This window comes from Mirounga angustirostris, unplaced genomic scaffold (assembly GCF_029215605.1).
Source record: "Mirounga angustirostris isolate CCGP_5_RB_7025 unplaced genomic scaffold, mMirAng1.0.hap1 SCAF_2, whole genome shotgun sequence".
NCBI classification, from domain to species: domain Eukaryota; kingdom Metazoa; phylum Chordata; class Mammalia; order Carnivora; family Phocidae; genus Mirounga; species Mirounga angustirostris.
The window spans coordinates 93,428,126-93,448,390 of record NW_026991710.1 but is presented as its reverse complement, the minus strand read 5'-3'; the positions used below and the strand labels follow the sequence as shown (position 1 = coordinate 93,448,390).

The 20,265-nt window shown below is 36.2% G+C and overlaps 1 protein-coding gene across 14 annotated transcripts in view; it reads left to right on the top strand.

The window, feature by feature from the left end:
- Positions 1–20,265, top strand: part of CAMK2D (calcium/calmodulin dependent protein kinase II delta) — a 326,597-nt gene that overhangs the window by 215,136 nt on the left and 91,196 nt on the right. For 13 of the 14 annotated variants that reach the window (XM_045880545.3, XM_045880547.3, XM_045880542.3 and 10 more), the window contains exons 5-6: positions 6,994–7,059; positions 10,125–10,197. In XM_045880545.3, the coding sequence (XP_045736501.1) occupies positions 6,994–7,059; positions 10,125–10,197 (139 nt within the window). Of the gene's footprint in view, positions 1–6,993; positions 7,060–10,124; positions 10,198–11,137; positions 11,211–20,265 lie in introns of all 14 variants that reach the window. The other variant, XM_045880546.3, reaches the window with a different exon arrangement.

Below are 20,265 nucleotides of genomic sequence, written 5' to 3'. Positions count from 1 at the left end.
ATCAATAAGAAACTCTTTGGACCTTCTATTAAAGCAAACTCCCAGCCTTTTTAAATTTCCATAATCCAATTCGGAATTCATTCAGAATTTCTGAACAACTTCAGATAATCCACTGCTTCAGAGGTGTCATCAAATATTTGGTATTCAGCTAGAAAATAATTTACATAAGAAATTGATCTTAGGGGTGCCTGGGTGGCTCGGTTGGTTAAGCGCCTGCCTTCAGCTCAGGTCATGATCCTGGGGTCCTGGGATCAAGCCCCACATTGGGCTCCCTGCTCAGTGGGGAGTCTGCTTCTCCCTCACTCCCTGCCCCTGCTCTCTCTCCTTCTCTCTCTTGTGCTTGTGCTCTCTCTCTCTAATAAGTAAAATCTTAAAAAAAAAAAGAAATGGATCTTAGCTAAATAAGATACTAACAATGGTATTAAGAATGAAACCAGGGTTGTGCTTTGAATCCCTCCATCCCCAGTTTGCATCAGCTGCCCCCATACCTACCACTGTAGCTTTTTTTTTTTTAAGATTTTATTTATTTATTAGAGAGAGCATGAGCAGAGAGGAGGGGCAAAGAGAGAGGGAGAACCAGACTCCCCACTGAGCAGGGAGCCCAATGTGAGGCTTGATCCCAGGACCCTGGGATCATAACCTGTGCCGAAGGCAGATGCTTAACTGACTGACTGAGCCATGCAGGTGCCCTACCATTGTAGTTTTAATGGGACTGGTGGGTACATCTGATTCTGCTCATTCATGGTTATACCACTTGACTCATCTTGAAACACTGATCATTGACCAGGAAGTTTGCAAGTATCCAAACATATGAGAGAGGCATGATGTCAAATGAAGTTGGACATATAGATGTTCTTTGTATTTATAGTAACAAGAGACATAGTTCACTTCTTTAAAAAATGAAATATAGCTAGCTGTCTTCCCGAAATTGTTAAAATACCATGCTTTTATTCCCTTCTCAATCTCTAATCCAAACATGTGCCTTGTAATGAATTCAGTAAATAATTCTGCATTTGTTTCCTGACGTGATTAGTTCATAGGCAAACTCTGTCTTGTGGGAAAGATACTACAAGATCCAGAGCTGAGATAAATGATTTCTAGGGGTAAACTGCTTGAAAAATCCTTACCTTCTTATCAAAATATAATGGTAAGTGATATGATATCAGGAATTAACCATTATGACATTGATATATGATCATCTCACACATCTACCTCTCTGTGAAACATAAAACTCTAGAATCATTCACTTAAAAGCATTTAATGAGCTTGTCAAAGGCACTATGACTCAGCTCTGGTTATTTTATAATGAAAACACAGGAACACATTCTACCCTCCCAGAGCTACCATACTAGTAGAGAGACAAACATTAAACAAATGAGTACATAAACAAACATGTAATTATAATGGTGACAAGTGTTATGAAGAATAACATAGGGTCCTAGGGGGGTAAGATAATGTTGATGAGTGGAGGTCTAAAGATATAAAATTAAAGCCAAATTTTAAGGATAAGAGGGATTTACTCACCAGGTAATAGTGGTAGACAGGTTGGGAATGTCTTGGAAGAAAGACAAGCGTGTGAAAAGGCCCAGGGATGGGAAGGATTTTGGTGTACTTGAGGAACTGGAGGAAGGCCATTTGTGGTTGGAGCAGGATGGAGAAGGAGTGTCAAGGAGGGTCAGAAGACAGACAGAGTACAAATTAGGCAGAGACTTGAAGGTCATGTCCAGTAGCAATGGAGAGCTATTTAAAGGGCTTCCTGTAAGCATGGGACAAAATATGAAGCACATTTAAAGCTTCTATCTGGAGAACTGATGGCAGAGGGGCAAGAGAGGAAGCTGGGCCAATCAAAGAAGCTTTTGCAGAAGTGAGGGTGACAGATAGTGACTCCTTGGGCTGGTAACATTGTAGTGGAGATAGAAGTCTTAATTCAAGATCTGTTTTGGAGATAAAATCAGCAGGAGTTGGTTAGAGATTGGTAGATAAATAATATAAAAGGTAGGAAAGCTTCTTCACCTTCAGATTCTAACTTGCAGGTTAAACCATAGAACTGTGGGCAGATGCTTATGGTTTCATTCACCCACTTAATTATTTAATCATTTATTCACTCAGCAAATTTATTAAGCTCCTTCTGTATATCAGGCACTCTGTAAGGATACTGAAGATACTGTCTTCCATTATTGATGTCTGCCTAAAGGACCCTTGAACCAATGGTTAGCTTGATTGACTATGTATGTTAAAACATGGTGCCAAGAAGACCTAAGTTCTCAATTATATCTCTGTAGATTTTGTTCCCTTAGCTCAGACATCAAGGATGTCTAGGGGGCCCTGAGGGGAGTGACTGTAAATGGTATAAATTGGCACACAGGTTGCCACACTGACAAGGTAGTGCCATTGGCACCTAGCGTGGGGCCTGGTGCTAACAATCTTGTCATACAAGGGGCCATCCCACATGGCCAAAAAAGGCAGTAACCCTCCTGTTGATGAACCTGGTCAGCTTTACTTTGACCAATGACTGTTCTCCAGCCCTGGCCAGCAGTCTGACTTTAAAAAAGAGATACAGGGGTGCCTGGGTGGCTCAATCAGTTAAGCATCAGCCTTCAACTCGGGTCATGATCCCTCTCCCTCTGCCTGCCACTCTGTGTGCTTGTGCTCTCTCTCTGTCAAAAAATAAATCTTTTTTTAAAAAAGGGATATAAATGGAATGCCTTTACGTCAGTATTCTTTCCAGTCTTTCAACATGACCCTTTGGGCTCTCCAGAGACTCTTGACTTGCTCCTCTGCTCTCCAGATTGTGTCCAGGGGGGCAGCTATTAGGGCAGCACAGATGAGAACAAACCCTTTTTCCTTCTTGTGCTATGTGTTTTTGGGAAAAGTCTTTAATTTTCATTACTTCTGTTTTCTCCTCTATAAAATGGAAATAGCACTAGTATCTACCTCATGGGGTTACTGTCTTGTAACCTATAGAAACTTAGAACAACACTTGGCCTTGGCACATAGTGAGCACCCAATGGATATTTGCTGTTATTGTTCAACAATATAGAAGGCAGTGTGCTGGGCACCGTGAAGGTAATAGAAAAACGAACACATCACCATCATAGCTTCTGTCTTGGAGGAGACATGCCTGTCACCCAAATGCAAGGCAGCATATGATATGTTTTTTGACAAAAATCTGACTGTAGTGATTCTTTGCTAACATGACTCCAGCTAATGTTGGAAGCCCTAATGTTCTAGAGATTCTGCTCAGAGCCTTGGATTACAGGTCTGGTGGCTTCTACTCATTAGGTTTATTCTTCAGCTTTATACTTAGTATTTGGGAGGAATTACTTCTTTTTCCAGGGGACATTCCTGGCCCTGCTTTGGTGAGATTACCTCCTACTGTGAGTTAGCTACACCCTCCAACTTGGCTGCATCCTGAGATTCCTGGGTTTCCCCCCACCACCTCGGGGCAGTGGTTCTAATCACTGTGTCATTGCTGGTTCTTGTATTAATGTGGTACTATTTGATCTTCTAAAGCCCAGTTTGGGACTCTATTGTCTGCTTAGGCTCATACTCAAGGCTGTAATCCTCCTGAAATTTTATAAATGTTTCATTCAATATGAAACCACTTTCAGCCATTTCTGATATAAATCATATATAGACTAGGAAGAAAAGAACAATTCATTCGGTGGGATAACACAGAATGAATCAACATCCCTATAAATAACAATAATAGCAACAAAAGTATTTATCTTTATGATATGTGAAGTCTCAACTTTTCATGATTCTAGGATGATCTTATTTTTTCCCTGGAAGCCCTAATGTTCTAGAGATTCATAAATGGTAATTAATGCTTCAGATATATAATTGATATGCCTTATATCATAGCAGAACTCCAACATTAATTTATTCACAAAATCTCTACTTAGTTAATTAACAGTTTATTCATGAGACTGATTTAATTTGACTTTGTATGAAATTTTACATAGCATGCTAAAATTTTTTTAAAAATCTGTAATAACTACTGCTTAATTTTATGCTCCATTAAACAATACTGTCAGTATAGAAATGTGTTAAAGTTAGAAAATTCAATAGCTTATCCTCAAGGCAGCATGTTCTATTAGAACTCCATTTTTTCCTTCCCAGACATTTATTATACATATAACAGAAATGATAAAATGGTTTCATTTGCACGAGGATATTTTTAAATAATGGGAAGAATGAATGTTAGAAAATGAGAAAGAGTGCTGTCAGAGATGCTTAACATAAAACTCTGTACACCTTAAATTTCCTTAACAGCTAGAATAGTTCATTGAAAATTACAAGAATGCTAGGCCCCAAGAGTTTTTAATATTCGTCTTTAAATACAAACACCTAGAAATAAAACCTATTGCCCTAGAGAGCCAAATTTTTATGTTTTCTTTTTCCTTTTTAAGTGCACGTGAAGCCCAGACTTAGAGTAAATGGACAGCATGATCTTCTGACTTGGTTAATTCATGTAATCATTACTTCAGTACGCCTTAATTGAGCAAATATTATAGGTTAGATGCTATGGTAGCAAAGATCAATAAGTTGTGATTCCAGTGATTTAAGACATGACAGTTCTCTTGGAATATACAGTATACTTAAGGAACTACTATAAGCAGCAATTTCGTTAATGGCAATAAGCTTTTTTTTTTTTTTTGGCAATAAGCTTTTTAATCAGTATTTGTTAAACACTTTACAAACCACACTTGTGTGTAATACAGAGTTTCTAGGTACCTATGATCAAAAACAAAGATACATATGGATATATATCATGTTTAACTTAGTCACATTCATTCAAAGGAATAAATCCCACAAACTGTTATTATCATTATAGGGATGATAATGTGTTTGTTGGAAGTACCTTCTATCTAATATTCAGTTATTTTGTATTATAATTTATCTCGGGTACATTATGTGATTGCATTATTATTGTTATTCTAACTGGGGATAAAAACTTGCTGAGCTATTAAATGAAATTACATGTACATGTAACCATGGTTTTCAGAACAAGCCCATACGAAGCTTTAAATAATTTTAGAGGCATATTTTATATGTAAAGACTGAAAATAATGAGTCTAGCATTAAAGGTCTTATAAATATTCAGGATGCTATGAAGAAAAGTCAGAGTTGCATAAACTTTCAGACACATTAAGTTTTTAGTATTGCCTCTTTTCCTTTAGGAAAGGAAAATACAGAAGAAAATAATAACTGGTCATCTCTGGAACATGTTATTATTTGATGATGCTTTAGAACTTATTAAAGCAAATGAAAATTTTTTTAAAAAAGCTATCTTAAGAGGGGCGCCTGGGTGGCTCAGTCGTTAAGCATCTGCCTTTGGCTCAGGTCATGATCCCAGCGTCCTGGGATCAAGTCCCATGTCCAGCTCCCTGCTCAGTGGGGAGTCTGCTTTTCCCTCTCCCACTCCCCCTGCTTGTGTTCCCTCTCTTGCTGTGTCTCTCTCTGTCAAATAAATAAATAAAATCTTTTTTTTAAAAAAAAGCTCTCTTAAGTGTAATTTTATCTCCCATTCCATAATGAACATACACCAAGCTTTATACCTTCACCCAGTGATTTTTCAAATGACTCATGCCTTCTAAACTTCTGGGAAGATTAACAGTATAATTATTGGAATAGCTACATTGTGTGCAGATTGAGAGATTGAGAGCAGGGGCTGTGGAATGGATGGCCCACCTGTGCCACTTAAGTCTTGGGCAGGTTACTCTCTGTACCTCCGTGTTCTCATCAATAAACTGAGGTAGTGGTAAAACTCATCTCAGACAATAATTACAAGGATTTATGTATTAATATGATACTTAGCACACTGTGTAGCACATGGTAAGCAAATGTTAGCTATTACAGGGTTAAGCTCCAAAGCTGAAATTTCCTTTTAAAATCAAGCCATATCATACTAGAGGAAGAAATGGCTGATAAATGCATGAGAAAATGGTTCACTTCGCTAATAATTAAGAAATATTAACATGCAGTAACTTTTTTCTAACTGGAAAAAACTGGGCACCTTTACAACATTGGGGGTGCAACCATTGTAGAAGGCAGTTTGCCCTGTCCTCATACACACAAATGTATGTCTCTGTTTATTACTTATTTTAAATAAGGAAAATGTTCTGACATGAAATGGTGCCCATGACCTAAAGTGAAATGAAAAACACAGTTAGCCTAATAATTTGTATTTATTGCATGATTCTACTTTTGTGAGAAAATATGTGGGTTTTTTTTGTGTGTGTGTTTGCAAGATATGTTTAAAGATACACAGAAAGATAAAAGGATATGAATAGTTAAAATTAGTTTATTTTGGAGAGTAGAATTGGGGTTGAGAGATAAGAGAGTGCTTGGTATGCTTCCATATTTTTTTGAATTTTGCTAAAAAAATATGTTAAAACCATTTATTGTGGGGGGAGGGGAACCTAAGCCAGAGAATCACTGGTTAGGGAATTCTAGCCCCAGAGCAGCAGTCTTTTGGGGGAGAAGAAATGGATCCCAAAGATAGTTATATCTACTTATATAGAGAGCCTTGAAACCCCTGGTTTGAAATACTTTGTAGAGTAACTAAATCCAGTTGCTGAGTTGTGGGAAAGTCTTCAGTTAAAGATGGAGGATAGATCTGGCTTCTTAGTTGGCAAGGGATCAGTACTGCCTTCTAGGGACATTTCCAAAAGCCCTAGGTCTGTGTTCACTGGCAAATACATGGAGCATAAAGGAAATTGGGGTGCTTTACAAAGAAAATCTAGGTAGCACTCAGCCCAAAAGTGGTATGTATTTTGGAAGGCCACCTCTAGCCCATAAAGGCATGTTTATTGCAGTTTAAAAAACAAGCCCCTCCAGAGAGATACAACCTGCAAACACATACTCTACAGGCTTGATAGTAATTTTCAAAGTAATCTGAAAACAAAAATTCTGCATGAACACGGTGCAAGTCCATTGAGGCATATATTTTTTTCTTTTTTAATGTCAGTATCTTGTTTGTCTTTACAGAGTTACTGGAGGTGAACTGTTTGAAGACATAGTGGCAAGAGAGTATTACAGTGAAGCCGATGCCAGGTAAGTGACTTGCCCGGGGGCAAGATACAAGACTCAACATTCAAAGGACACTTGTTCAGTATATCTCTTTACAAATGTGTCATAACCCTTAGTATTTATGAGACTCTCATAATACCATCTTGGACAGCTTCTCATGATGAGTCCCTCTTAATTGCTGTTTCTCTCTCTCAAGAATTTCCAAGATAATTGTTTGGGGAAAACAAAACTAGAATCTGGTCTAAATGAGCATCTCCAGTTAGTCTTTTAAAAAATAAATAATAAAATCTATACTCTACCTGGAATGACTTCTGCTAAAGAAATGTACTTTTTTAGCGAGGTTAAGAGAGCAAAAATGCAGATCTTCTGGTCTCTAGATCCTGAGCTGCCCATTATGGTAGCCGTTAGTAACACGTGGCTATTTTAATTTCAATTAATTACAATTAAATAAAAAATTTAGTTTCTCAGTTGTACTAGCTACATTTTGAATGCTGAGTGGCCATAAGTGGCTAGTGGCTACCAATTGGACATAGCAGATATAGAACATTTCCATCATCACAGGAAGCTCCACTGAACAACCCATGTTTAATCAGAGACCATAAAAAGAAACAGACTACAGAAGTCCCAGTGTTCTCCTTAAAGCAGTATTAGCTGTTTAACTCTTTGGGAATTCCAGGATGGCTTTTGGAACCCTCATGTGAAAAATATTTATTCGGATATTTCAGAGGATACAGAAGGATTTCCCAACCTTGTTAATTGGCATCATCTTTACAGAGGTTAACAATGGCTATCCATTTTCTCTCATTTGAAACTTCCTAGGCTACACAAAGTCAAACTTTTTGGAGTGAAGTGACGTTAATTTACTTGCCTAGATATTACTTAGACTGTATCATGTTAGTTTTCCTTGGCATTTCTTTATACATATTCAGTAGTTGGCACTCAATTTGAAAGATCTGGCCTTGAGCTATTGACTCATTATTAACAATGTAAATGAGATGTTATGAAAATTCAGTTACTTATTGTCTGGTCCCATTCTCTAATGCTTTCAGAGCTTCCTAAAGCTTGCTAATCTGCTGTAGCCTGCACTCAGCAGATAGTCAGCTGATAGCCGATTCCCTCCCCATCCCTTCAAAGTAGCACATGGACACACCGGCTCACTTGCAAATCTCTAATTAATCTTCTTGGTTTTATGCCAGTTTATGACATTCTGTGAATCTTCTCTGTACATGACTACACTCTAATTTTTTAATGGAATTTTTACTGCCAAAGTCAAATAGAAACTGATGTATCATTTATACTATCATAAGTGAATCATCACTTGCTCAGTTCACCCCAGTTCTCATGTTAGGGCCCTGAAAGGGAGCTTCAGAGCATCCTTGCTAGTAGCTATTTGCCCACTTGCCCAGAGAGAGCAATAATTTTAATCAAGGTAGTTAACAAGTTAGGGAATTACATTTATTTTGCTTTTTAAAGTTATGTTAAACAGGTCCTTGTGTTTTAAAAGTATTGTTTGAAATTAATATAGAAACTGTTTTCACTATTGAAGAGCCCTGTAGATAACAGGGGAGACCCTATGGGTTGGATCATTTTATATGCATGTTTATATTAGGTTTTGGAATTCACTAGAAGTGAATATTTTTTAGGGTAGGTCCTACACAAAATGAAGGAGAAGGAAGTCTTTCCCTACTAGTCCTCAAGAACTGAAGAATTGAATCCATTCTCACTAGTAAAAAATGATGAAGTTCATTTAATATGAATTATTGTACACTTTATTTTGCATTATTCATTAAGCCTAATAACTTGTATCTGTGGTTTGAGAAGAGAAAGTGAAATATTTCTAAAAAGTAGTACAAAGTGAAGGGAAAAAAAAGTCATAATATTTAAAAAATAATTACCAACACTCAAATAAGATGTATTGTCAAAAAGCAACCAATGTTTAGCTCTTTTAGTGGGACTCTTTATAGAGTTAGAGCTGAAAAATCATAACCTTGATTGCTTTTTTACATTCACATTGTAAGAAATCAGATGGTGATTACTTTTTATAATTCAAGAATTTACTTTGGAGTGATATTTTTTGTGCATTAAATGGTTGAAAACGTCCTTATTAAAATGTTTGTTAATGAATGTAGCTCAGTACATAACATGCATTTGAATCGCACAAATGTAAATTTGGACAAAATATGTCAGTGTGACCTATATTATTTTATGTCAGATGACAGCTCATGGGACCTTACATGTGCCTAGTGATGATTTATCCCCTCTAATTTAATTAGCTGTCTGTTTGACATCAGCGAGCCCTTAATAAGAATAGTGTAAATTGTGCTTTTTGACATAGTGATAAGGAAAGTTTTCCTTCACTTTGGTGTATGGAAATATATCTAACAATTACCAGTGTTCCAGGGGATTTTAAAATTTATTTTTTTGTAAGGTCCTAGCCCTTCTCCAGAGTATGCCTATCCTGAAGAGGGGTTTGTTTTATGTCATGGGTTTAGTTGAAATTCTCCCTCTGTTATTGGAGACTTGCATTAGTTTCCTCTTACTATATTCTATAAGAAACACCATTTCTAAGTTGAAATGATAAATGTGTCGCTCCATGTTTTTTAACCCTTGTTTCACCTGCCACTTCATCTGTGTTTACCCTCTTGTTTCAACACCTATGTTTAATTGTGACCTCAGATTTTAAACAGTTTAGATGTGTATGAGAAATACCCATAAATTTTATACTGCTGAAGAATTTCCCCAGAACGTTATGGGAATATTTGTGAATTTTTCTCCTCGAATATGGAAATTTTAACTTCAATATACAAGTGATTTAATTCGTACATTTTCAGTGAAAAAAAAAGACACAGCTCAAATTGTTTTGTCTGAACATGTCACAAACTCTATGTTGGCTGTCATTTTTGTTAGAACCAGAATTAGCTTTATTCAGCATTATTAAATTCCAGTGTAAAGCTAAAAAAGATGTTGTGAAAAAATATAATTTTTGTTTGTTTGTTTGTTTCGTTTTAACTTTCATTTTATTTTGTATTCAATGTGATTATGTACCTTTAAAATGTTCTCCCTTCCATTCTGCCCTTGTATCTTTACAGTCATTGTATACAGCAGATTCTAGAAAGTGTAAATCATTGTCACCTAAATGGCATAGTTCACAGGGACCTGAAGGTCAGTATATGGAGTCCATAAATCTGAATCAAAGGAGGTTTTTTTTGGTTTTATTTCTGGGGAAAGGGCAGAGGGTGGGTATTTAAAATGGTTCCCTTGCCTTTCCCAATTTTTCCCTAAAATGACTACATGATGAAATGATAATGCATGATGCCTCTTTCAGTTTGCTCATCTACAGGCTAAATATACATCATAGCAAAAAGGGAAGGACAATATTAGGAACACAACCTGTCAAGTTTCCAAGCAGTAAACTACTAGAAGCGGTTTGGGGGCAGGCTCTCCTGAAATGTCCAGCATTTGCCTGGAGATAAACTTGGCCTGTGATGTATGTCCGCCTGTAGATTTAAACACCACTTCTGTTCTGAGACCATGGGTTGCTGTAGCAAAACAACTGGTTACACATTGCTCCATTTGAGTCTGATGAACCCTCAGGCAAGAGATAATAATTGCCAGCTAAATTAAAGCACAAGAAGTTAATGATTTATCAAAAATTCATTACGTATCCTAATTTAACCTTAATGGTGCCTTGACTACTAATGTGACAGCTTTGGAATGATACTAGAAAAATGGGAGGGAATAGGGAAACAGTTTTTTTATGTGGGGTGGAGGTGGACCACAACAGCTATAAAAATTTTATTTGCATTCCAGTTCTTTTCCTATAAGAATTTATAACTAGGAAATGAGCTCCTGAATTAAATATTTTTAAGATGGTTTTTTTTCTAGATCAAGTGGATCCACATTTGCGCTAACATCTGGCAAAATCCTGATTGCTTTGAGGTAGTAGTCACTCTACTTGAGCAATATGTTTACATTACTGAAGGTGGTAAAACCCAACCCCAGTTGTCTGCTGGTTTTGCACTTTAACCCAGTCTCTGTGAGGGTGTACAGACAGTGAGTGTAAGCTTGGAACTAACACACGCCCCCTGGTGTTTGCATGCAGTCATTGCATTCAGCAGATCCTGGAGGCTGTGCTACACTGCCATCAGATGGGCGTAGTCCATCGGGACCTGAAGGTGAGTAATGCCGTTGGAGAAGATAAACCACCACATAATTCCTAATGACTGTTCAGCTGCAGTTATGCCTGTAAAGGCAAAAATATGAGCAAGAAAATTGTGTGGACTCATTCCAACACATAACGAAAACACTTTCCCTCACCACATCTCTCTTATTTCGTTTCTTCTCCTCCACGCTTGAGATTTACATAAATCCCATTTCATCCAGAGGAATAATGTCCTACCATTAACAATAAATAGGCTGCTATATTTCCTTCCTCCTAAGAATACATAGCATTTATATATAATTTTGCGTAGGACTGATGATCTCTTCTTCATTCTGAAGCTGTTCTGTGGACATTGATCCAACATACCTATTTTAGAGTCATACTGTGTATACCTAATATTATGTAAATAGTTATGAAAATTATAAGGAGCATAAAGATAAAGTTATTAAGTAGGTTTTTGGCGTTAAAGAACCTCCATTTGGGGCTCTGAAGTCTCTTTCCCTTAACAGTAGTCCCAGGAATTCGATGACATTGAGGCTTCCTGGTTCTTTGTTTATTTACATTCCTAGGTAGCAAGATACTAGTGCCTTTTAAAACAGAAAGGAAAAAAGTAAAACAAATGTTATTATAAAATAATATTTATATAACATATATATGGACTAATACTTTTAAGACTCCACTCAGTTTCTGATACCATTGAGGATGAGAAATGTTTAGATCATTTAGAAATTAAATAGTTCAGAAGGAGACTACTCTTTCAGTCATTTTTCTGTCCTCTTCTCTCAGCAGTCTGGTTTCACTCATGGAATTTCAGAGATATAGTGAAGGCCTAGAAATTTAAATGAAACCACTGGGTGGGCAAAATAGCAAATGTGAGTACTATATAGTTGTCATTCTTTGTTTCAAGCCTCACCCATATACAGGCATTGGTACAGAGATGCCACAGAGGTGGCAATGTCTTCAACTGTGTGTGTTCACTGGGAAGACCTGGGCTGGTTTCTCATGTGCAGACTTCTCTAATAATGATAAATCTGTACTTTCCATTCATTTAGTATGCTCTAGAAGAATGTATCGCTAAGGATCCACAACAACTTATTTGAAGATGTGGTGTGTAAGCAAAGCATTGCCTTAGGTTTCTGGAATTTTCCTTTGATTTCAGTTTGAGTCTTAGAGCTTTAAATGTCAAAAGCAAAGGTATGGTTAATGGCATTTTTTTTTCTTTGGAGAGCCGAGATAAGACTGTGTACATCTGCTAACACTTTACCAAATGTACCCATCAGGATGAAGGAAAAACAATATGTTCCTTTAAAAATTCTTATCTTTGGCAACCACCTCAAGAATTCCTTACCAGCCATGTAGAGAGAGAGCCCCTTTTTGTTACTTCTCAGAGCTCACAGTACTACTTTCCTTTTTAAGTGAATATATATAGGCATGCATATTTATTTATGCTATTTTATTACATGCTCTATTTAATAAATTTATCATTTAAAATATTTTACTCCATGTTATATAATTATAAGTATACTCTAAAAACCAAGGATGAAAAATGACCTTTAAAATATATCTTGTGGGGTCGTGCTATTAGACTTCTGTAAGTGTTCATACTCAGCTGAGCTCTTCAAAGACTGGAACTTAAATCAGCGATGGCAGTGGGCCTAGGATGTGGGCTGAGAAGACAATCTATTTTCTGACATATGAGCTAAATTGACTAATTAAAAACCCAGGCAGGTGACTTTTAGGGAGGCTAACTACCAAAAGAAATAACCTGCTGAATCATCCATCAGATTTCTTTCAAGGGATGAAAGTGTTTTTGTTCCCCCTTCTTATTCTGATTCATTCTGATTCTGATATCTGAGAAGATAGGGGTGAACTTTGCATAGAGCTTGTTGTAATTTTTGTAATTCTCTTGGTTTCTGTCAAATTGCTGACTGGGACAGATTTCAGTTGAGTCTAGTTTTCGGTGCATGTTTCAGTAGGCCATTTCATAACAGAGTATATTAGAGGCATTTTACACACACCCTACGTGTGCTAAATCCCTGGCTTTGTTTTATGTCTTTTATACCCACATGTATACTTTATCTGATAAGTATACTGTTTGTAATGGCATATTTGCCAGTATATTAAAATGAAAAATATTGGTAAAATTTCTTATTACCAAGCTTTAAACAAAAATTTGCCATTATTATTCTTAGGTCATATATTTTGTTTCCATATCCTGATTCATATGTTAATTCATATATAATACAAATGTTTGATGCACATTTTAATTTGTCCATATCACTGAGACAAAACCACAGGAAGTGTTATGTTCTTCATTATTAAAGGCACCTATAAGCATATGAGTGCTGTACATTTTGTTGTAAGCCTCTTCTAGAACAATAGCTGTATTACCTTACTGTACCTACCTATAATACTATATTACTCCACAGTGCCTAATTTAGGACTTTATACTTAGTAAATACTTGTGGCATATGCTTTCAGTTTTGGAATGAATGAAATTCAATCAAAAGCACATTTATAATATAAAGGGCATCACTGAATAAAATAGATTTTTGTGTATGTTAATACTGAATAAAGATGATAAGTATCACTCTTTGATACAGTGATAATATTAAGATCATAATTTGAATAACTGCCACTCTTGGGAGCTTATTAGACAGTGGAATCCACCAGATGGAAAATTATAAGAACCTAGAGACAAGGCTGAGGCACAGCAGACAATTGGAGGATGTCCCAGAAAAGCAATAGGAGAAGGCTCCGTGTGGTAGGATATTAGCATAAAGGAAGCATATCAATCACAACCAGGCAGTATCCAGTGGATACACAGACCTTTCATCTGAGGTGAATCCAGTGTCAGATCCAAGCAGTATTAAGGAGTATCTAGCGGTGGTGACATAATTATAGTACTATAGTTCAGGAATATGACTCTCGTCTTTGGGAGGATTTGGATCAAGGCAGGACATTAGTAATAAAAATGATAATAGCTGCCATTTATCAGGCAGTTACCATGTACCCTTTGTACTGTGTTACCATAGGAATCTTAACAACAGCTTTATGAGGAAGGCACTTTGATCTTCCCCACGTTGCATAAGGAGAGGTTTAGCAACCATGAGTGAAAGAACTTGTTCATGGTTGCTCAACTAGTAAGTTATGATTTGTGCCCAAGCATTTTGGTTCCAGAGTCTGCATACTTGATTGCTACCACTTCTCAATTCATTAGTTGGATAAATCGAAAACTTTAGAAAGGCCAAAAAATAGGTCAAACAATGATGAGAAAGTAATTTTGCCAGCAACATTAAGAATTGGGAAATGGTTCCAAGTTTAGTGAATCAAATGATTAAAATGATCCTGCTTATGGATCTTCCAGAGCTGTACAAAATCTGTATCATTAGGAATAAGAGAATAAGTTTAAGTTATGTTTAAGATACAGTATGGAGTTGAGGGGGTGCACAACATAATTTGTTAATAGATGTTCAAAGAAAAAAATTCTTATTTAGCAAATCAGTAAAGTGGCATTGGTCACAGCCTTTGGAAAATGAGACATAGAGAAGAATGAAATGCATTTGCCACATTTGACTTGGGCCACATCAAGACAATCAGTCTGGAGTGCCTAAAAATAGATTGTTTATAAAGAGTAGATTACTGTAACTTAGTGTTGAGGTGTTTGTGAGCTGATAATTGAAAATTCAGATATAAAAAGAGAGAAACAAACATCAAACTTTTCTTGAGCACCTGTTGAGGCTCTATCAGAGCTGTGGGCACAAATTACAGAGCAAAATAAGAACAAACCTTGTGTGGCTAGAACCTACAGGCCACTGAATTAAAGATCATTTTAAAATATGTATCAATGCTGTTCCTCCCAGAAAAAAAGGAAATACGTCAGACGAAAACTGAATCCGGAAAAATATTAGGTTAAAGAGCGGTGGCAGTAACAAGTGACAACTGTTGAGGTCACAAGAAGTAAAAGGATGTGTTCTCCATTTAACAGCCTGAAGAATACAGTTTCTGTGAATCAGGGAACAGAAGTAAGTCAAAGGAGACAGTTTTATAGCTCTGCTTTATCATATATTTCACACAAAATAGTAAGATGTCTTCAGTTCAAGGTGCATTAGAAATGGTTACCAAACTACTTCATGAACAGCATCTGGATAGAAAGCTACATAAAACAATCTTTTAGCAACACATCAACACCTGTGAATCGCCTCAGCAGAGAATGCTGCTTTTTTTCCCTTAGACTATCTCCTGAAAAACAATGTCATTAAATGGAAAAATCATTAGATCAATGGATGGATATGAGAGAGAGGGAGGAAGAGAGGAAAGGGAGGGAAGGGGCAGAGAGAAAGAGAGAATAGATTTTAATGAAAATAATGATTTTGGAGATGGGGGGGTTAAATTTAAATATAGGAATAAAATTAAAGACCAGAAAAGAGAAATTAATTTTCTGGGGGAATATGACATGTGTTCAGTAAATCCTCTTTAGTAGTAGATTTATCAAATTGTGAATCTACATTTTGAATAATTATAAAATTGCAATTGTTCCACTTTTCTCAGAAGTATACTCAGGTGAAAGTTTGAAAAACTTGTCATTTGTGTATAAAGTATGTCTAGGTGTTTTGGACACAAACTCAGTAAGTGATAAATTCCATAATCCGTTGGTCATTCTTGTGTTTCTTTCTTGAACCCGACAGCTGTGTGTCAGGCCATGGAGAAACAGTAGGTAATTGGCACAGTCCTGCTGTGGTTGCACTCTGCTCTGCTTCTTTCAGAGAAGTATTTGCTAACAGTGTAGAAGTATGTGCTGATAGTGTGTGTTAATAATGTAGAAGTAAATAAGAAAACAGGAATGGAAAACAGATCATTCTTATGAATTTGCTCATGTATGCATGGTGATGGAAATAGTACTTCGTAATCACAGAACAGTGCATCAGCTGAGAACTCCCTCTGCTGAGTACATAAATTCAAGCATCCATTCCATATAAAAATAAAAGCAATAGTCACTTGTACCATGTGCACAAAAGAACTTCTGCCATGTGCATGAGTGAGCTTGATATTCAAGCTTTTCAGTTCATGCACTTTCACTTAGTTTATCTCTAGGAGCTTTGTTCTCACCTTCTTTGGCAAAGGAAAAGTGACTGAAAACACACCAAAGCACAGAATGCTTAACTTCATGTTGAAATAACTAATACTATCCAGTAGAGGAAGGAAATCCAAAAAGACAATTTCAATTCTTAAAAACTAATATCTAAAGAAATGAAAGAATTAAGTAATATAGAATGATAAAACTAACTGGCTGTTATATGATATTCATAAAGAAAAAAGCTGTAAAAAAAAAAGTAAAACAAATGTTTTCACTACACATAAAAATTCCTAATGTTTGAGTTTTGTTGGCTAGATAATCACGTATGTGCACAGATATGACTAATGCTGAAGATGATCATCACCTTTGCCCAATCAGTTCCTTAATAAAGATCACACTAATTTAGAAATTCTTGTGATGTGTTTATGAGATTTTTGAGAAGCAAGATTGAAACTATGGCTCATATTTCATAAGTTTTCCCCTGGGTTTTATTTGGATATGGGTAGGAAATATTTTTGAATACTTCAGATTCTTTTGCAACTGTCTACTGAGTGGACTGTCTTTTGCAAATGACCCATTTTTATACCATCGGAGGAGTTTCCTCAGTATCACATCTTTAAAAGAAGAAATCAGGAATCTGGCTTCAAATCCTCCCATCTTTTTTGCATCTCCCTACCTCATTTAGAGACTGAGGGGTTTGAGTTACTTTATCTCCCAAGTCAGTCCCAGTCTTAAAAGTGATCCCAGCAACCTGCCTAGGTACTTTGAGATATTTGAACAGATTCAAGAAAATCTCAAATCACATTGAAAGAAGTTGCCATTGCATCCATATGGAAGCACAGAACTAAACTTGCCAACAGTTGCTGCTCATTACAGCTGATATGCTATAAATGGTTGTTGACACTAAGACCAGATGTCATGGAAAATCCTGCATCATTAGGAAGCAGTTGGGTGGGGAAGGAACCTGTGTGTGAGAATGTCAGTAGAATCTATTTAAAAACCAACCTAAAAAGTGATTGCATTATAGGAATTTAGAGATAATCTCAATATATAAAGATTAGCTTAATAGATTGCATTAGATTTAGGAATGTAGACATCCCCCAAGTTACGCACATTCATTGCAAATATCCAGTGTCCTGCACGTTGACATGGCCAGCTGTACTGGAGTGTAATAGCTAATCACTAATGTGTATATTGTTCCATACAGAGGACAGGCTCTTGTGATAAAATCCAATGAGATTTTATAACTTCATGTATAGTGTTATGAGAAATATGCTTATAATGTTCATTTGAGAGATGGAAGAACTAATTAGCTCCGAGAGTCTGTGAGTTGCCCATGTCCACACAGTTAATAACAGTCAGTCCCAGGACATAGACCTAGCTCTTCATCTTTTTTCTAGATCATCATGTTGCCCATTTCTCTCATGTTCAGCTATACACTGGAAGACCTGTGTTTCTGATTTCACCTTTCTCATTTGCTTTAGAAAATCAAAATAGTTGAATAGTAGCAGGTAATGGTGGTGATCCTTTTAAGGAAGCAGCCACTAATTAGCTGAAAGATTCTACCATTTTGGCTTTTGTGAAATACAATCACACATTATCTTCCTTTCTGTAGGTGTTCAGAATTTGGACTGACCTACTTGCCAGTGAACTTTTGTGTTACAACACATATCCAAGTTGGATGCTATATAAATGGTAGAACATGATTACAGGATTATTCAAATTTTGAATATATTCCAAACAGTTGTATATAAATCAAATTTGTGTGCTATTTCTAATGTTTCATTGAAGCTGGCCATTAGAAGCAATCTTGTGATGAAATATTTTATAAAGAAAAGACTTCTTTAATAAGGGCAGTAAGCATCCTGATTTTTCAATTTGCATTCCATAATTCTATATTTTAGATTTGCTTAAAAGATATGTACAAACACGAAGCCATTTTAGTTCTATTAATTCTTAAATCTACACAGTAACCTTGAAAGAGCCCTGCCTTTTCCTGTGCATAACTGCAGCTGAACAGTCTTCGTGGGTATAAGGTAAAACACTTATCCAGATGGATTAATTATTTCCCTGGATGACTCACAAGGCCCTATAGAGAGGTCTTCTAGGTCATCTCTAAGTATGAATATTTGCCCCAGTCATTCAGAGGCCATGTATGATAAAACTCTAAGGTGTTCCATTTCTTCTGAATTGGCAGACACTTGGTATTAAAGGGCGTAATGCACACAGCACTGCCCAGAACCTTTTTTGATCTAGTGATAAATATTTTAAAAGTTTATTTACTAATGGCACTGGCATTTGCTCAACAAACTTCAGTACTGCTTGATTAAAAGACCTAAAATGACGTGATTTCTAAAGTAATTGGAACTCTTTCTTTGAATGAGTCTGTGGTTGACAAATTAGGACAGATGTGTATTAGCAGAGATCTCTGACATCTCAGTGCTTTTGAACGTGAAGGTTATAAAGAAACTATTGCTTACAGTTTGATGTGGTTTTTCCAAGTCACTTATTTAATAAATTAGTAGCTGGAAATCACTTTTTGATTAAATTAGAAAATGCATGAATGTAGTAGGCCATAAATTTTAGTTGTGAAAATAAAATGTCAAATATTAATAATATAATATGGTTAGATACTGTACTACATTAATAGATAACCAGAGTTCCAAGTAATTGTGGATGTTAGCTTTTTACTAAAGGTTATTTCAGCATGGAGATCTTTCATATTCTTGAGACCTCTTCATCCCAGTGTCCAAACTAAATTATCATGTATTTAGTGTTGAGGTAATTTTAAAAGCCCTATCAGCCCTAAGAAATTACAAAGTTTTCCTTACAGTTACCTATTGTCATAATAGTGATGAATCTGATGGCAGTGAACAGCAATAGCCTGAAGAAGTCTGGTACTTGATTAAAACTTACTTGCCTACACTCCTACTTCTTATAGACTTAACCTAATTTTTTCAATTTCTGGTTATGAGTCTTTGCTAATTTGCATGGCTGGCTTAATTAATAAATTAAATATTGGTTTAGGCTGTGTTTATACAAGCTCAAAACAATCAACAGAATTGCCTAATTCAGTAAGAAAAAAGTAGCCATTTCATGAAAAAAAATATTGAATTCGTTTGCCAACACATAAACAGAACCAATTTGAATAACCTGAGTATTTAGATTTCCAGACAATTGTTTTGGCACTTGTAGACTCCATTGTTTCCCAACTTCTTTCAGTCCGAGGCACACCTCTAAATTTGCTGGGTTTTAGTCCAAGGTAAGAAGATGTTGAACTACTCGCCCAAATGTGTATGTACCAATCCAGCTGTATGTTCATTCAGATACCTGGGGATGGTAGACTTCAGTGTATGTATTAATCAGCCTCCTTTTCCTGACCGTCTTCTCCCTTCATGTCCTAAAATCCACAAAGGTGGTCGGGGAAATTAAAGACTTTGCCCTCGTGCCTGTTTTCAAAGTTGCAGTGTGTCTCGATGCCCTGGTTGGGAAACAGTGGTATAAACACAGCCTTATTCCAAGACCAAGTTATCAGTCCTTGAATAATGATAAATACCCAAGAAAATGAAAATGTATCTTTGTTATAGTATTCCAAGATGTGAGAACAAATATATAAGGAATGCTTTGAATCACACTTTGTAGACATATAAATTATGTTTTAAAAAACTGGCTTATAAAGAAAAAAAAAGCTAACTATAACATTTGGCAAATAGTACACTCTTTCTGCTTTTAAGAATAAACAGATTCTTAAAGACAGCAATTTAATACGTAATTCAGAATAAGACTCCAAAATTTGTACAGAAATTGTTTGGAAACATTGAGGAATCAAAATGACTACATTTGGGTCCAAACTCTTGAAGTCAACTAGGATTTAATTTGCACAGTTTCATTTGCCAAATGTCTGTAGATTGGTCCAACTCTTGTTATCATTTTGCCAAGTTTCCTTCTGCTGAAAATGTCTGTGCTCTATTAGGCTTCTAAGTCAATGTCC